This window comes from Haplochromis burtoni, unplaced genomic scaffold (assembly GCF_018398535.1).
Source record: "Haplochromis burtoni strain Fernald_Lab_line unplaced genomic scaffold, NCSU_Asbu1 Contig_36, whole genome shotgun sequence".
Taxonomy (NCBI): Eukaryota; Metazoa; Chordata; class Actinopteri; order Cichliformes; family Cichlidae; genus Haplochromis; species Haplochromis burtoni.
Genome location: NW_024582397.1, coordinates 1,253,422 through 1,269,387, shown reverse-complemented (window position 1 = coordinate 1,269,387; position 15,966 = coordinate 1,253,422). Strand labels below are relative to the sequence as shown.

Genomic DNA, 15,966 nt, shown 5'->3' with positions numbered 1-15,966 from the left:
GCCGTAGACCATCCCAGGGAGGCTAAAGAGTGGGATACAACTAAATTTGGAACATACCGTCCAGCCCTCTTTCTTGAAAAGGAAAATTGCCACCCCAGTCGGCCAATCCAGAGATACTAATCCTAACTTCCATGCAATGTCACAGAGGCATGTCAAACAAGACAGCCCTATAACACCCAGAAGGTTTGAGTAGTTGCCAAGTAATCCCTTTTGTCCCCAGACTATGCTTGACCTGAAGACGGCACAGCACAGAAGTAGTCTTTCCACCACCCCACTACACCCTCAGTTGAAGTCAGCAACACCATCTCATCCGCTTTCTTCATGGTTTCCCAGAACTGAATTCCCACACCCAACTCCAGAACCACAAGCCATCCAAGCTTCACAGGACTCCTCCTTCAGCCTGCTGGCTCCCTTTACCTCTGGTTTCCACCTGGCTCTGGCTCAGTTGCCACCACGTCAGGTGCCAATCATCTTACGCCCATAACTGTTTGGGTGTGCCATCAATGCTGACATCCTCCCCCGCCATCTGATGCAACTCACCATAAGGTAATGAGCAGAGTTAGGGAGTAACGCCTTACAAGTAATGGGTTACTGTAATCTGATTACTTTTTTCAAGTAACGAGTAAAGTAAGGGATAACTATTGCAAAAAAGTAATAGATTAGAAAAAGTAATAGAAAAATACATTTAAGAGCGACAGGACTTAGTGGCGCAGAGTCTTTGATTTTATTTATTTTCTGCTGTGTTTTACTTGCATTTATTTGAAAGAGTGAGTGTAAAAACAAAAAAAATTTATTTTATATGCTGGAATATGCAGAAAATAGGTTTAAATGTTAAACAAATTTCTTCAAGTCAAAGTCTGTTGCATATAATTACATTTTTGCTTGATGCAGTGTCCATAAAGTTAAAAGATTAAAACTAATAAAACAAGTTTTAAAAAGAGACTTTTTCATTTGATTGCAATTTATATGATGGATTATGCAGAGAAAGTAGAATTGGTCTCAAAGGTCTATTGCTTTATTACCTATTCAGGTTGTGTATCGTGTTTTTAAAAAGTAACTAAGAAACTACTTACTTTTGAAATAAGTAGTTACTTAGTTATCAGTAAAGTAGCGGAATTACTTTTTGAAGAAGTAATAAGTAATTTGTTACTAATGACTTTTTTCAAGTAACTTAACCAACACTGGTAACGAGCACATAACTGCTCTGTTCCTGTCTTCCCCAGTGTCATTTATATGTATTTTTCTGTTACAACACTTGCATGGTTGAAGGGTGTTTCTCCTGTTTCTTCTTGACCATTACATTTTTCATTTATTAGATATTATAAATGCTAATGGCAATAGATAGACTTTACTAGATGCAGCTGGAATAAGCTTCAGTCTCATGCAACCCTGAATGGGATAAGTGGGTTGATGGAAATTTATAAATATCTAATACTTAAATATTTTTATATTATAACCTTTAAATGTTTTAAGAAAAGGTATATGTAAGCAGTTGTACTAAGGCAAGACTTTATACACATACTTAATGCTGGAACAGTGTCAGAAAGCTCATGGAGGCCCTAACAATGATATGATTAATTGAGGGCAACTATGTTTACACAAGGTTATGTCAGGCAGCTTTTCAGGTGGCACGTTCCATTACTCCTCTACACAGCTCTGCATCAGATAAGGGCTTGACAGTGACACAGTCCCCTCAGTAATTAGCAGCCCAAGAAGCAGCCAAGGATCAATCTGTTTTCCATTGGAGGGATTCTGGCAAAGTAAGATCAATGAGTGAATCAGAAGAGATCAGAAGGCGAGTCACAGAAGGTTTTAGATGCAATACAATAAAATAAATAAATAAAACAAAGCTAGACATGATGCAATGATTATTTGCACCTGCTAGATTGATTTCTTGTTACTGTGTTAATATGCACTCCTGCTCCAAGTTTGCACATTAAATAAGCTTTACTGGTCCAACAGCAGGGATGGGACTGGCACATTCATCCCGAACCACAGGCCTCAAAGCACATTTAGCTCTCAGTGGGATTATGTATTTGAAATGTATGAGGAGAAAGAGCTGGTTTTCAATTCATTGTCCAAGGCTGCAGTATAATAGTTGCCTGTTGCATTGTAGCTCTCTATGAATGCAAAGTGCTCGGAGAAGTTTTAGCTCAATAATTTAGACTGTAAATCTGCAAGGTTATCTTAAGTCTCTGTGAGCACTGAAAGTCAGGAAGTTAGAGCACTTCCATTTTGTCCCTGCTGATGTAATGATAAAACCACTCAAGCGTTTCATTACTGCCACGCCACTTGGTGCTTTAATGTCACTCACGCTCCAACATCCTTTACAGTATCCATCTCTGAGCCCCTCAAATGCGGATGCTCCCTTTGTCCTCTTGCTGTGTAGTGTTTGCTTTTGGTCATGAGTAAATAAATGGGTTTTTCTAGTCTAGGCACTTCAAATTGATTTGCTTGCTCAAACAATTTGCTCTTGCTCAGCACTGGCTAAATGACTCTGCCATCATTGATCCATTGACACGGTGTGTCATCTCAGATTTACTTGATATTTTTTGTCCCGAGCATTTTCTACCACTCGTCTACTGGTCTGAACTTGGAAAAGTTCGTAATAATCAACTTCAGCGTCTTGTGTTTTTGTAGACTTTCATGTTTCATCAGCTCCCTCATTTTATGTTCTTTTGAAAACACTTTCACCCACTATTACTTATCATAATGTGATAGCAGAATTATTTTAGTCAGCCTGACAGCAGTTTTCAAAAGAGAACAATATTTCTTTCTCTGCTTCCTTTATACTGGCCTTCTTTCATATATCTGCTCTTCAAACCACTGAGCTTTACTTGACTGGATTGTCTCGACTTGACAGAACGGTTTACATTTAAGTTTGAATTCTGGGTTTGTCTCACTTGTCTAATTCTGCAAACTCTAAATTTAGAAAATCAAATAACTAACAATTTTCAATAGGGAGATTTCATTTTTATCTTTAAGCATGTGCATATACGCAAATGACTCTTTTGAAGCCTTTTGCCGGGTTGAGAATACTCAAAATACTATTGTACATGGTATCAGCTCCACTTATATACAGGTCATTTAAATGTGGATGACTTCAACCTTCTTTGAAAATACTCTTGAACCTCCTGCCTTTATGAAAACCGTCAGATCTCAGTAATAAGTCTCCTAAGACGATTTTCTTTTTCAGTCCACAGTCACATCCGCCTCTTATGAAAAGAAGACTGGTTTAGCTATATTTATATCCAATTCTAACTTTCACCTTCAATGTTGATTTACTGACTGAACTCCAGATTTGCGAACTTGTGACTTCAATTATTAAGATTGTCATTTTTAGTCTAGAGCTAGAGTAATTTTATTCCAACATACACTGTAAATGTTTGCATAATGTAATCAATATAGAGGACAACAAAATAATGACTTGTGTATCATTAATTCAGCCCGACTGTTTTCAGTTGAAGATGTGGCTAACGTTCATGACGGATTATACAGAGCTTCAAATGCCAATATCTATGTTAAAATGCCACAGAGCAAAAAAAAAAAAAGTAAATAAATAAAAATAATTTACTGTCTGGTGACTGTTTTGATGTCTACAGCCATTTCTTTCCTCATTGTATAAGCATATTTTCTTGTTTTTAAATCACCCATATAAAATGTATTAAGGCCCAATGTTATAGGTGTAGCTTCTGGGACACAGTCAAAACAGATATAGCCAGCTAGCTTTGTGTTTCCCATCATTTCTGAAAATTCCTGTCAAAAGGATTTCTGGACTCCTTACCTTTTGAGCAATTGTAATGCAATTATGTGACAACCAAATTGACTCCCTGTGTGGGGTTAATTGGACATATAGACCATCCAACTAGTGTGAGCCAGTGCTGGTGAAAGTAATTCTGTTATGGACATATACAGTTAGGTTAATAGGTTTTTGTAATTTTGCCTATGTAAACAATTACTTACCATACATTATTTATTTATTTTTAAAAATGAATAATGTGTGAAGTGTAGACTTCCAGGTTCAAATCAAGGGGTTAAATAATTAGGAATTACAGTTCCCCATTTTCAGATAATGAAAACTATTTCGTCAGGTGGGTTGTAAACAGTTTTATGGTCAGGTGAGATCTGTTCTATGGACTGACATTTGTGTCAAAAGAAAACATAGTCACAAGAAAATAATTTCCTTTCACAGGTGAGAGTGTTCTTTGGAACTTGTACAATTAAATTCCAGGTAGATTTAACAATATGCATGTGTGGAACTCAGCAGCCAAGCTCACAAAGAAGCAGTCACCACACAGGGCAGATTGTCTGGTTGGCAAGTGCTACAGCAGATTAACACTGCCGCATACAGCTCAACCCTTCAAGAGGAATTCCACTTGCTTGGTTGGTTAAAAAAATAAAACAAAATAAAACAAAAAAACATCCACTATTGTGCTTGGTCACTTTCAAAGCAGTGATGCTACAACCTCTGTGGCTGACAGATTAGCATGACAAATGGAATCAAAGTTGCACCAATTTTATAGCAACAATTATAACAATTTGGAAAATGAAGTTTGTCAAATTATCTATCAACAGTGATTAATTTAATTGTGTGCAACACAACAAATATCTATGCCTGTGATATGAAATTATTTGCTTGAGGTTATGATTTTCTGGCGTGCCACTTTTAACACAAATGAAATTCCAGTTCCCTTAATATTGGCATGTCATCTCAAAGACCTTAAGGTGTTAAACTTGTATCTGGTAGCTTTCCACTGGAACTTTCAATATGAGCTAAAAACTAATTTTGATGTAATAAGGTACATCATTATTATTATTATTATTATTATTATTATTATTATTATTATTATTATTATTATTAATAATAATAATAATAATAATAATAATAATAATAATAAGCAACACAAAAAGGCCAGAAAGACCAATGAAAACAACTAAAGTGCATGGCGATAGATTTATTTCAATGGTTGAGAAATCACCCTTCACAACATCTAGCCCACTCAAGAACACTCTCAGGTGGTAAGTCTATCTTTGAAAACAAGAGATGTTTTCATGACTGAAAATACAGTGAGTTTACAACAAGGTGCAAACCCACTGGTTACACTTAAGCTTAAGAAGTTTAATTTAAAGTTCACCAAAAAACATCTCTAAAAGAGCCTGCACAGTTCTGAAAAAATGCCTTGTAAAGATGAAACCCAGATTAACTAGAATGATGGGAAGAGAAAAATATGGAGAAGGAAAGGAAAAAGTCATGATTTGACTCATACTGGATCATCTGTCAAACATGGAGGAAGCAGTGTGCCGGCATGGGCTGTATGGCTGCCAGCAGAACTGGGTCACTATTGCTTATTAATGATGGGACTGCTGAAGTAGCAGAAATCTTACATTCATCAGTACAAGTGCAATACTGATACCCAGGAAAATACTCTATACCATACATACCAAAAATTAAGAGGCATTATTCATTTTATTTTTATTAGAACAATACAAAACAATAACTTAAATGACGAGACTATTTTTTAAGTTAGCTGACGTAGTGCAAATACATGAAAGCTCTTTAGTACTACAATGAACTGGGAGCTTCACTGACTTCTCAAAATTCCTTCTAAAGCACTGTTAAGTGTCAGTGAATGTAAACTACTTCTGCTGCTACTGAGTGGAAGAGCCACGTACCTGCCTGAATGCAGGTGCTGTGCGAAGCTGTGTATCAGCTGGAGGAGGCGAAGACTGCGCTGTTCAAATCGATACTGTTGCAAATGAGTCCATCTAATCCGATAGCAATTTTTAGTAATGATTTGTATCTGAGAGTCAATTTCTTGACCGCTGTAGTCCTGGCTCAGATTCAGCCAAATGCAACAAAACTGACTGTATGGTGCTTCTTAGTACAAATGGACAATGGCCCACAGTATTTCTTTGCCTTGAGTTTCTCAAGGAGAAATGGGATATTTTTCAATAACCAAGTCAGTCACCTGATCTCAGCCAAATATGCAGCAAACACAAACAAAAGAGCAGGAACTGAAGGTGACTGCAGTTAAGGCTTATTAGAGGAACTCAAAGGAGAAAACACAGCATTTGGTGACGTCCATGGGTTCTAGACTTAGGGCAGACTTTCATTCAGGGATTAAATCCAGTCCTTATACTTAAAACACTGTAAGCTTGTTGAATTACTTTTGAGCCTCTGAAAACAGAGGTCTGTGTATAAAAAACAGATCTAACTCCTAAACTGTTGTAAAATCCTTTGAATATAAATTATTCTTTGAATACATGTACAACAAAATAATGGGTGCTCCACACCATCTCTCTCTATATATCTATATCTCTTACTATTTATCTAATTTCAACCCACAACCTTGTTGCTGTGAGGCAACAGTGTTTCAATGTAAAGCTGTTGAAATTGTGTTCACACAACAGCTAGGTGTGATTTAGATGTCTGCTAAACTTTCCCTTTTGAACTAAAATTTAACCCACTTTGAGTCCACACATCGATGCACCATTCCGACCTCTAATCAATGGAAAATTGCTCCGTGGGTGGGTTTAGGCCGGGATAGCAAGTGAGCAAATTTTGTAGTATTTGCCACAAAAGAGTGATTGAGTTAATGAAATCACCGTCAAATCGACTTTTCAAGTATTGTTTTGTCTCATCAACTCACCGTGATTCTGAAACTGCCAGAGTGGTTGAAAGTAAACGTGGCAGCAAAATCCATGCGAGACAAGCGCCAAGAGTGCAGCAACGAGTGCCTCTGAGCTATACTTTAGCCAGAGAATCAGATATAATTACTATCAACTGTCCTGCAGTTGTCTTTTCTGACATCCTAATCATTATGGACTGCCCTGTTATGATTGTCCATTGAGAACAGCTGTTTTGACTGTGCTTCTTTTCAACAAGCACATCAATCCACTTATCAGAAGTCGACAGTCTTTTCCCGAGGTAAAAATTGGACATCTTGGTGAACAGGGATTGATAACAAATTCAAATGGTCAGCACAGGAATTGTTTTATTGTTTGACCTGAGCACCTGGTCACCAGGTGGAGCTAAAATGCTTTGGATCACACGTACAAGCAGTATTTACATTAAGCTAGTGAGTGGCACGTTCAAGGAAATCCTTTCCTTTGAACCAAGGTCAACTTCCATCATCATTAATTATCACTTTATTATCTTTACCAGCAGGCCTTGACAAAGTCATGCCCCTGGCTCAGACGATGAGTTGAAAATGAAGAGCATTTCAACAATGACTGAGAACCGACTCCATTTGAGCAAAGGGGAGGGGACCTGTTTGACGGCTTTTGCCCTGTATTTTATGATCAAGTCAGCAAAGCGATGTCAGCCCCACTTCAAAATGGCCCTTTGATGCTTATCATCGGCCTTGACTTATTGGCAGCAAGCTACTTCAGCTCCATGAAAGAAATACAACAAACCATATAAATGAGCACTTTCCCCGAATGAAAAATTCATCGAGTTATTTTTAGCCTTGATGAATTTGCATTTTCATTATTGAAATGGTAAAAAGAATTCATTTATTTATTTATTTTCTATTTCACGCTCAAACAAAAAAGCACAGTATGCTACAAGGGTATACAGAAAATAACTGTAGCTAGAGTAATAACAGCACTAGGTAGGGATAACCTTATCAATTAAATATTTATCCTAAAGCCTCTTACTGCTTGTTGCCTGCGTAACACTTGGATGGACAGGAGAATAAATGCGTATTTATATCTGTTCGGTGAACACTAAGGGATTGTTGTGTCTGCCTGAGGGAAGAAGTTCAAATTCAGGAAGAATGCGGTGCATGAGGGGGATCTGAAATGATTCTCCTCGCCGTTTTAATAAAAAATGAGCCAAACAGAGGGGTGCTGCCTCACAATCATGACCTTCATCACCTCTTGACTGTTCAGCATTTCAATGTTAGCTGAACCATGTTGTTATGTGGTATGATTATCTAACAATATTGCCTAATCAAGTAGCAAGATGTCATGTAGTCTGTTTTATTTTATCTTATGTAAAAATGAGAATTTATATGACATACATATTGTATTTAGTTATGCAAACTCACTCTCATATGACCTGCGAAGCATATTAGAAATCTTTAAGCTGTCATGTTTGAATAAACGGCAAGGAATATTTGAAGATTTTAAAGGTTTGAATTTGCTATGATTGTTATAAAAAAAAAGTACAATAAAAATAACAGAACTATACTACATGACACGAAAAAGAATCTTGTTAAAGATAACAAGTTCAATGCAATATTTCTTAAAGCCTGCTTAAAATATAAATCTGGCATATAAAATCCATGAAATGTTAGCTTTTATGGATTAGCATGGTGACTCACCCATGAAGTTGAGGTAGCCTTCTCCACCCAGGCCATGAGTGATGAGGCGGATCATCTTATGCAGCTGCATGCCACGGTCTATGATGGCTGTCATGGGGATCAGGGAGCTCATGTTGGTGTACATCTCCTTGTCCATCAGCCAGAAGGCCAGGCTCTTATCGCCAACCAGAGCCTGCAAAGGCAGTCCGTGTTTCATTATTCATACGTTCACGCTGAACTAATGCAGACTTCACTGGCACAACACAAGACGTTGTAGAAAAGTTTACCTGATCGTGACTTTCGGCATAAGCTATGCACTTCTCTCCATATCGCCTGTTGGTCAGTGTGTGGACGATATTGCCTATGTTCCAGTCCTCATCCTTTAACTCCTTCAGGATCTAAACAGTGACAGAGACGGGTTATTGAAAAAGGGTGTGATAGATGTGTAGCTGAGAGAGCTGTTCTGGCCCTGACTGATGCCTAAAGCTCAGTGTTTCAGTTCAGTCTTTCTTCCTTTCCTGAGTTTTCTCTGGGTTACACTTCTCTCTCAGATCAATCTCTGTTTTGACATCTCTATATCCGCACTGTGAGTTATGTCTATCTTTGAATGGTGGTAATGGAGTTTTTAATAACTTCACTACAGCCCATGGGTAGTAAGGCATCAGCTCTCTCCACCTGAGATGGGCAAGGTCAGAGCCTCTCATCCAAACGGAGGGATTCAACAATAAATCCAAACATGGAATCAATGCCCCTCCGCTAGCCTGCCTACATGCACACTTTCTGCCAAAGGAGTCATTTACAGAGGTCAGAAGCAAACACGGAGGTCACCAAAACATGCACCCAAAGCCTATCCTCCCACAGAATGTTGCTATACAGTCGTACTAACTGGCTGTAATTGCCATTCCATTAACAAATAATAGTAGAGCTGAAATAATTATATGTACTGCAGTTGGCAGAGAGTGGGTTTAATAAATAAGAAATGCTAGAAAGCTACAGTAACATTATCATTTCTAAAAGTGCCCTCCAAGAACCCTTGGCAATAGACATACAGCCTGTCTGACTGGTGGGGGAGTTGGAAAACCCATTTCAGTGACAGGCTGAGGTCTGCTCTGTGGAATTGGCAGTGACAGCTGATTGACATGTCAGGAAACCTTTATATTACTCTACAGAGCCATAATCCTCTGAGTAAAGAGAGTAAATTGTGCCGATCAATATGTCTGAGATGAACTGGCTGGTCCACCTAAATAGAGGCTATCCCGCTCTATATATCACCATCTGTTCACATTCACTTCTCCTCACCTTAGCCTTGTGTGGCCATATTAGTCATTGCCAGTGCTACCAGAAAACCTCAGTAAGGTGCTTATTATCTACATGTACTACAAATTCTCAGATGTTTTAACTGCTCGTGGCTTGCCTTGATCCTCGAGCTAAGCCTTGTCCACTACTCTCTGGATTGAGGTCAGCCGCAAAACTGAGCAAATAGCACATCTAAAAGTCACTTACAGTTACAAACAATATCTAATATTTTTACCACCTAAGCTTCCCACTGATCAATGTATATTAAAGATGACAAAACAAATTAGTTATTAGTAGTTCATTTAGAGTTTCTGTTTAGTACTTTTGACTCTTAAACGACTGTATTTTTCGGACTATAAGGCGCACTTAAAAATCCTTTGATTTTCTCAAAAATTGGACCTTATAATCTGGTGCGCCTTATGCATTAAAAACGTTTTAGTACGACTTTGGTAAGCTATGATGCTTACGAAGCGGGCAAGTTAAGCCACTATCTGCCATTGGATCGTGGATGCCTGGGCTAAGGTATCAGTCTCAAGTGTCGTCCGAGCTTTCACGAAGGCCGGAATCATCGTTGAACAGCTAAGTAACGGTAACGAGACTTACTCGGATAATGACAAGACGGATCCGGGCATGCGTGATGCCGAAATCGCCCAACTGTTAAACTCAGACACTGAAGATGAAGAATTTGATGGATTTGTGGAAGAGGAATGAACTGAAAAAGTGAGTGTAATGTTCTCTATTTTATGTGTTACAACAATGTTGAGAGTTGTTGTGAATGAGTTGAATAAAGTTCGACTTATCTGACTGTCATGTTTCACTTAATGCGCCTTATAGTCTGAAAACTACGGTACTCTTTGGTCTTGAATATTTAGGCAGAAAAGAGAAAAACTTCCGTCATAATATTTAACATTATAATATATAACATTTAGAATCAAAGTAAGTAAGTTTTTCTTGTTTGTTTTTTTAATCCCAGTTCTATTTGTAAAATAATGTCACAAAATAAACGGCTTTATAATGGAAAACATAATGGTAATAATAATTGTAAGGCAAACAGTCATTTCAGGGAGAAGTGGAAGTCAACCTAAGAAAAACATATCACATGTTGAGGTGAGTATAACAAAAAAACGTTAATTTAATTCAAAGTGTCTTGTTAGGGAGGACGGTTTGGTCTAATAACACAACATGCAGATAAATTCAACTATAAATTACACATTAAACATCAGCTAAATGAAAATCTAAAAGATTGGCATCTTTTTGTTCACCTCCAGCTCGAGTATCACAGCTAGAGAACCGAATCTACAGGATATGCCCCAGAGATCATCCTAGTTGCCTCCACATCCACGTACAATCAGACATTTTACACTTCCTTATGAATCATTACAATTCAATTCAACCACAAAAGTGGTCTGGGAGCAATTAATCTGGGAGTGGGACTGTCGGAGCAGAGACAGAAGTGAATGGGTTGACGACTTCTCTACCACCAGCTCACCCACATCAGCCCCGACCAGCCGAGCTTCCTGGCACCACTGACACTCCACTTCATCAATGATAATGAGCAGTGCACAAATCTTACTTTACAAGCCTGCTGTCAGGAGCCAACCAGAGTGCCCAGATTAATTAGGCAGAGCCAAAAATAAAATTAAAAAAAAAATAAAAAATCTTGCAGCGCAGGATGAGGTCATCTCACTGTCACAGACATGCTGTGACTGATTCAAGAGGCTCTCTTCCACCATCACATAGTGCTGGCAAGGACTTGGTGGGGAATGTGAGTGTAAAGCTCTTGTTTTACATTTTGTGGCTGGCCTGAGCATCCTGCCTCTGCTCTCTCTGCAATCACATTTGCTGAAAGTGTGTTTGAGTTTGCGTTGCTATGGGCACATCCTCTCTTTGAACATACAGTGCCGCCCCCAGAGGTCAAAAGGGAACAAAGGTGTGCAGTTCTCAATCCAGTGGATCAAGCTAATTTCATCCCATCTTTATATGTTCCCTGTTTTGAAAATTAATGAACTTTTCTGCCCACAGAAATGTCTCATCGGCATGCTTCGCTCAGCTGAAAAACACTTGTTAGCTCACCTCACGGTTTTCCTGCAAAAGCCCTCGCTAAAGAAATCCTGCACCGCCAGTTAACACCACACAAGGGTGGCCTCAGAGTGCAATTAGCTAATAAAATAAAGCAGGACGAACCTGAAATGGTGCTGTCATTAAAGCAGGCAAGCAGAGTGTGACACTGGCAGAGGGGGTCAGACAGAGTGGGTGCCCTTTTAAGGCTGGCAAAGAAATCGCTGACATGTTTACATAAACAGGCTGAACAACATCTTTGCTTTCTGGCAGTCTGAATTTTATTAAGCCATTGTAATTGAAAGTGTTTCTGCTATGACGGGCAGAGCAAAGTATGTGGTCTAGAAATAGATTTTCCCCCTGAAACTAATAAGGACAGAGGTGTGCGGACTGATATTTTCATTCAATTAAAATAAATGGAGGAACAGAAACAAGAATTGGAACAATTGACTCAGAGGTCATTCGAGTTGAACAGCTGAGAGAAGCAGAGGGCTGCTGGAGAATTCTCCGTGTCACCTTCTTTTATCCGAGCTGCAACCATGGAGCCCTCTACCTCTGTCGCCTCTAATTGTTTCAATTACATCTCAATCCACTGTAGCTGGAGGGAAGGGTGCTTGTTAAATTAAAGGGCTTTTGTAACATTATCCATTAGGAGTGACAGCATTTTATGGTGATAATCAGATCGAATCATCCAAACTTGTGCTGCGCGCCTTATCTGGTCCTCTCATTAGGATATCTTAATTTTTCACAGTCTGTTGGTCCTAACAGCCTTGTGCAGCCAAGTAAATGAGTCATATCAATCAGTCATGCTGAGGACGAAACGCAGCGTGAGGTCCCAGCCAAAGAACTGAGAGAAATTCATCCGTGCACACATGTGAATCTATAAATAAGCTCACGGTTCTGTTGCTCTGCGTCTTTGTCTCCCTTTCCCTCTCTTTCTTCCTGCCTGTCTGTCTCTCGCCGTCTGTCTGAATGCCTGCCCTCCGCGCTTCACGTCTTCCTTCTCTGCAACACACACCTCACTGGAGGCTGCACTTCAGTCCATTCAAATCCCTCCCTAATTGACACTCTGTGAGAAGAGGCAAGGCTAGCCCTGAGTGCACTCCACTGACTATACCAAGGCATGTTCATATGAATGCTTCCCTGCACAGAAATACAAAAAATAAAAAAAAATTCGTTGCTCACTTGCTCTCCTCCAGCTTCAAGTCTCCTGAGGGAGGGAACAAATTTAATTGAAAATTGCAACCAGGAGAAGAATCTAAACAAATATTGCATTGCCAGCAATATTGTTTGGAAAGTAAAAGCAGCAAGAACCTCTCCAGAGGCATCCTGAGGATAATCCTGTGAAACCTCGGTGGTACAGCACTGCCTGCTGCACGCCTATTGCAAGTATCACAGAGGAAGGTCAAGTCTGGGACGATCTCTCTCTCTCTCTCCCCCTCTCCTCTACCTCCACATCCCTACTACTGAGTAAAACCCACTGCTGTGAGAGACAGACTTGATTAACGATGCGTTGACTTCCCCCACTGAGAAACACAAGAAACCATAGAGCAAGAGGATGCATGCGGTGCCGAGGTCAGACTCTTTATATTTTGCTTTTTCAAACAAAAATATGAGTAAATAAACCTTCTAGTGTGGGCTAGCAGATACATTTAAAAAGGCACAGTTTTACATGAATTTTAAATCAGACAACCTCTTTAGGCATTCTGCATACAGACATTTTCCTCAAATGGAAAAAAAAAAGCCTCTACTTTCTCTGAAAATGCTCAAGTGCACCCATAAAAAAATAAAACATTACTTTTAAAAACAGTCTACGTTCATCTACTGGCTGAACCCGACAGACAGACACATCCCCAGAGAAAACTCATTGCAACTGTACTTTCTAAAGTAATAATTGCTGATTTCATCAAAACACATTCTGTCATAAAGCACAAATGGGGTCAGGAAAATAAATTAGAAGTTGCGTGCTGGTTCCAAGTACTGTAAAGTTATCCAAGTCCTCCAGATGACACACACACACACAGACACACACACACACACAGAGCTCCAAAGCAGAAATAGCTGCTTGAACCTGTCCATGTTCATTGGGATGCTGGTGCTGTCACCAACTGCGGCTAAAAAACTAAAAAAAGAAAATTATTTAATAAAATCCATAATAACCTTATTTTGTCTCTGGGTGGATGGTGGGGCGGGTATGTGCTTTCTGCTACTTGGCTTCAATATTATATAGTTATGGACTTCCATACCTGATGGCTGAACAAATATAAACAATGTTTTTCCAGTGTGGGCCATCAAGCACTTTCACAGTGGCAGTTTGGGCTGGAGTGCCAAACTAAAGGGTGCTTCAGCAGTTGTTGTGGAAGAAATGAGAATATTTGGTGCCCAGAATTTTCCATCCAGTCTGAAGCAGTGTTGTATGATAACACGTCGTTAACACCCAACACTGTGATACTGTTATCAGTTATGCCCATAATGAAGAGTTATTGGAAGCACCCATGAAGCTGCTTTTGTTAAGTAAAAAATTCGAGTTACTGGTTGTGTACTCATCAGGAGTATTAGCATACTAAATATATACAGTACATAAGTCCTGTTGACCGATACCTATAGACATACAGTACAACGCAGCTCCTTTTGTAGCGTCATCTGCCAGACAGGAAGCTAATGAATGCCTTTCCTCCAGCAGGTTTTTCTCTGCATGCTTTTTGTTTGAGCTTCCTTCCCTGAGCAAAGAGCTGTGCATCATGCTGTATTGGATAACTGATGGTGGGCTTCACCAAAAACGAAAAAAGTAAAACCTCTTCAGTCAACATGAAGACTGTTTTACAAAAAAAAGGAAAAAAAAAGGTAAAGGGTATAGGCTTTTCTCAATGCAGCACAAACAAAAATAGACCAAAGCCTGCAAGCTAGTTCTCCCAGACAGCTCAGGCTCTGCTGTATCATACACATGTAACATGCCTGGTTTTGTTCATGTCATATACCAAACAAACTTACCCAATTTGGTTGCCTATGCTGCAAATTCCTTCTCTCTCCCTCTGACATCTCAGTGATGCTGCAGCCCTGTATCACTTCCTGCTGATTCAACCCTGCCATCACCCCAGCATCCACCTGCATGTTCTTCTCAATTTTGTGTGTGTATCATATATGTGGTGAGTGAAGATATGTGTAGCAGAGATACCAAACTCTAACAATGATCATCTGGTGCAATATTTGTCATAATGAAAAATAAGACAGAAAACGTGGATAAATAAAAAGGTAAACAGAAATTAACATCTTTGATGAATTCTATTCTAGTAGTGGGATTGCATTGAAATAAAAGATACGACCACAAAGCAATTAATAATCAAGAAAAAATAACTGCTTCTCATTTCGACCTCCAACTCATCAATTTCACATTTTATCTTTAAACACAGAGCTTTCATGGTAGACCAATATATTAAGTCTGTGAAGGTTCTCAGTCATCCAGGTCATCGTAGTCACCAATATATTAAAACTCTACAATGAGTATATAGCTAAAGATATCTACGGTATATCAGCCGTCCCCAACCTTTTTTGTGCCACGGACCAGTTTATGTCCGACAATATTTTCACGGACCGGCCTCTAAGGTCTTGCGGTTAACAAAATAAACAAAAATAAAACCAGTACCGGTACCAAAAAAATAGACGATTTATTCACAACACATGGGAAAAGACCCAGGGAAACAGAGTTAATGATAAGAAATGATTTAAAAAAAATAAACACTAAAAACAGATAAAAACCCTGAAAACCACGCGGCCCGGGGGTTGGGGTGCATATATAACTAAAGAAAATGTACTATGAAAAGAAAGATTTCTGTTAGACCCATTTTATTTTTAATTTCTTTAATAATAAATAGATAATCTTAGATTACACTGCAAAATATAAAAATCAATTGAAACCTGAATGGCAGAGATCCACCTGAGGAAAATATAAATGTCCAGATTTAGACACTACAAACAATCACTTCCTGCATAGTGTCATTTGAATGCCACTGTTGGAATTAAAAATGCATTTTTTGCACATCTTCACAGCACAGCTGTCTTTGGTTATAGATGACAATAAGCGTCCTCTTATTCAGCCTACCTACCCTGACAGTCAGCGATGGGTGATAAACCTTCTAGCTGAACCCTTTCTTGTGGCACTCTTTAACTATTAAGCTTGTATAATCGTTTGGGAAAAATCAAAACAGCACTGAATACAGACAGAAAAATAACCCTTGCTTTGATATCATAAGCTACGTCAAGGACAGACATTCAGAGTGAATAATGAATAATGTGAAATGTAAAGGTG

The 15,966-nt window shown here is 38.9% G+C and overlaps 1 protein-coding gene across 1 annotated transcript in view; it reads right to left on the bottom strand.

Moving 5' to 3' along the window:
• The window catches only part of gbe1b (glucan (1,4-alpha-), branching enzyme 1b), a 96,151-nt gene that overhangs the window by 37,312 nt on the left and 42,873 nt on the right, over positions 1–15,966 (bottom strand). The window contains exons 11-12 of the mRNA XM_005926491.3: positions 8,594–8,704; positions 8,328–8,499 (exon numbers count right to left, since the gene is read on the bottom strand). Of these exons, the coding sequence (XP_005926553.1) occupies positions 8,328–8,499; positions 8,594–8,704 (283 nt within the window). The remainder of the gene's footprint in view (positions 1–8,327; positions 8,500–8,593; positions 8,705–15,966) is intronic.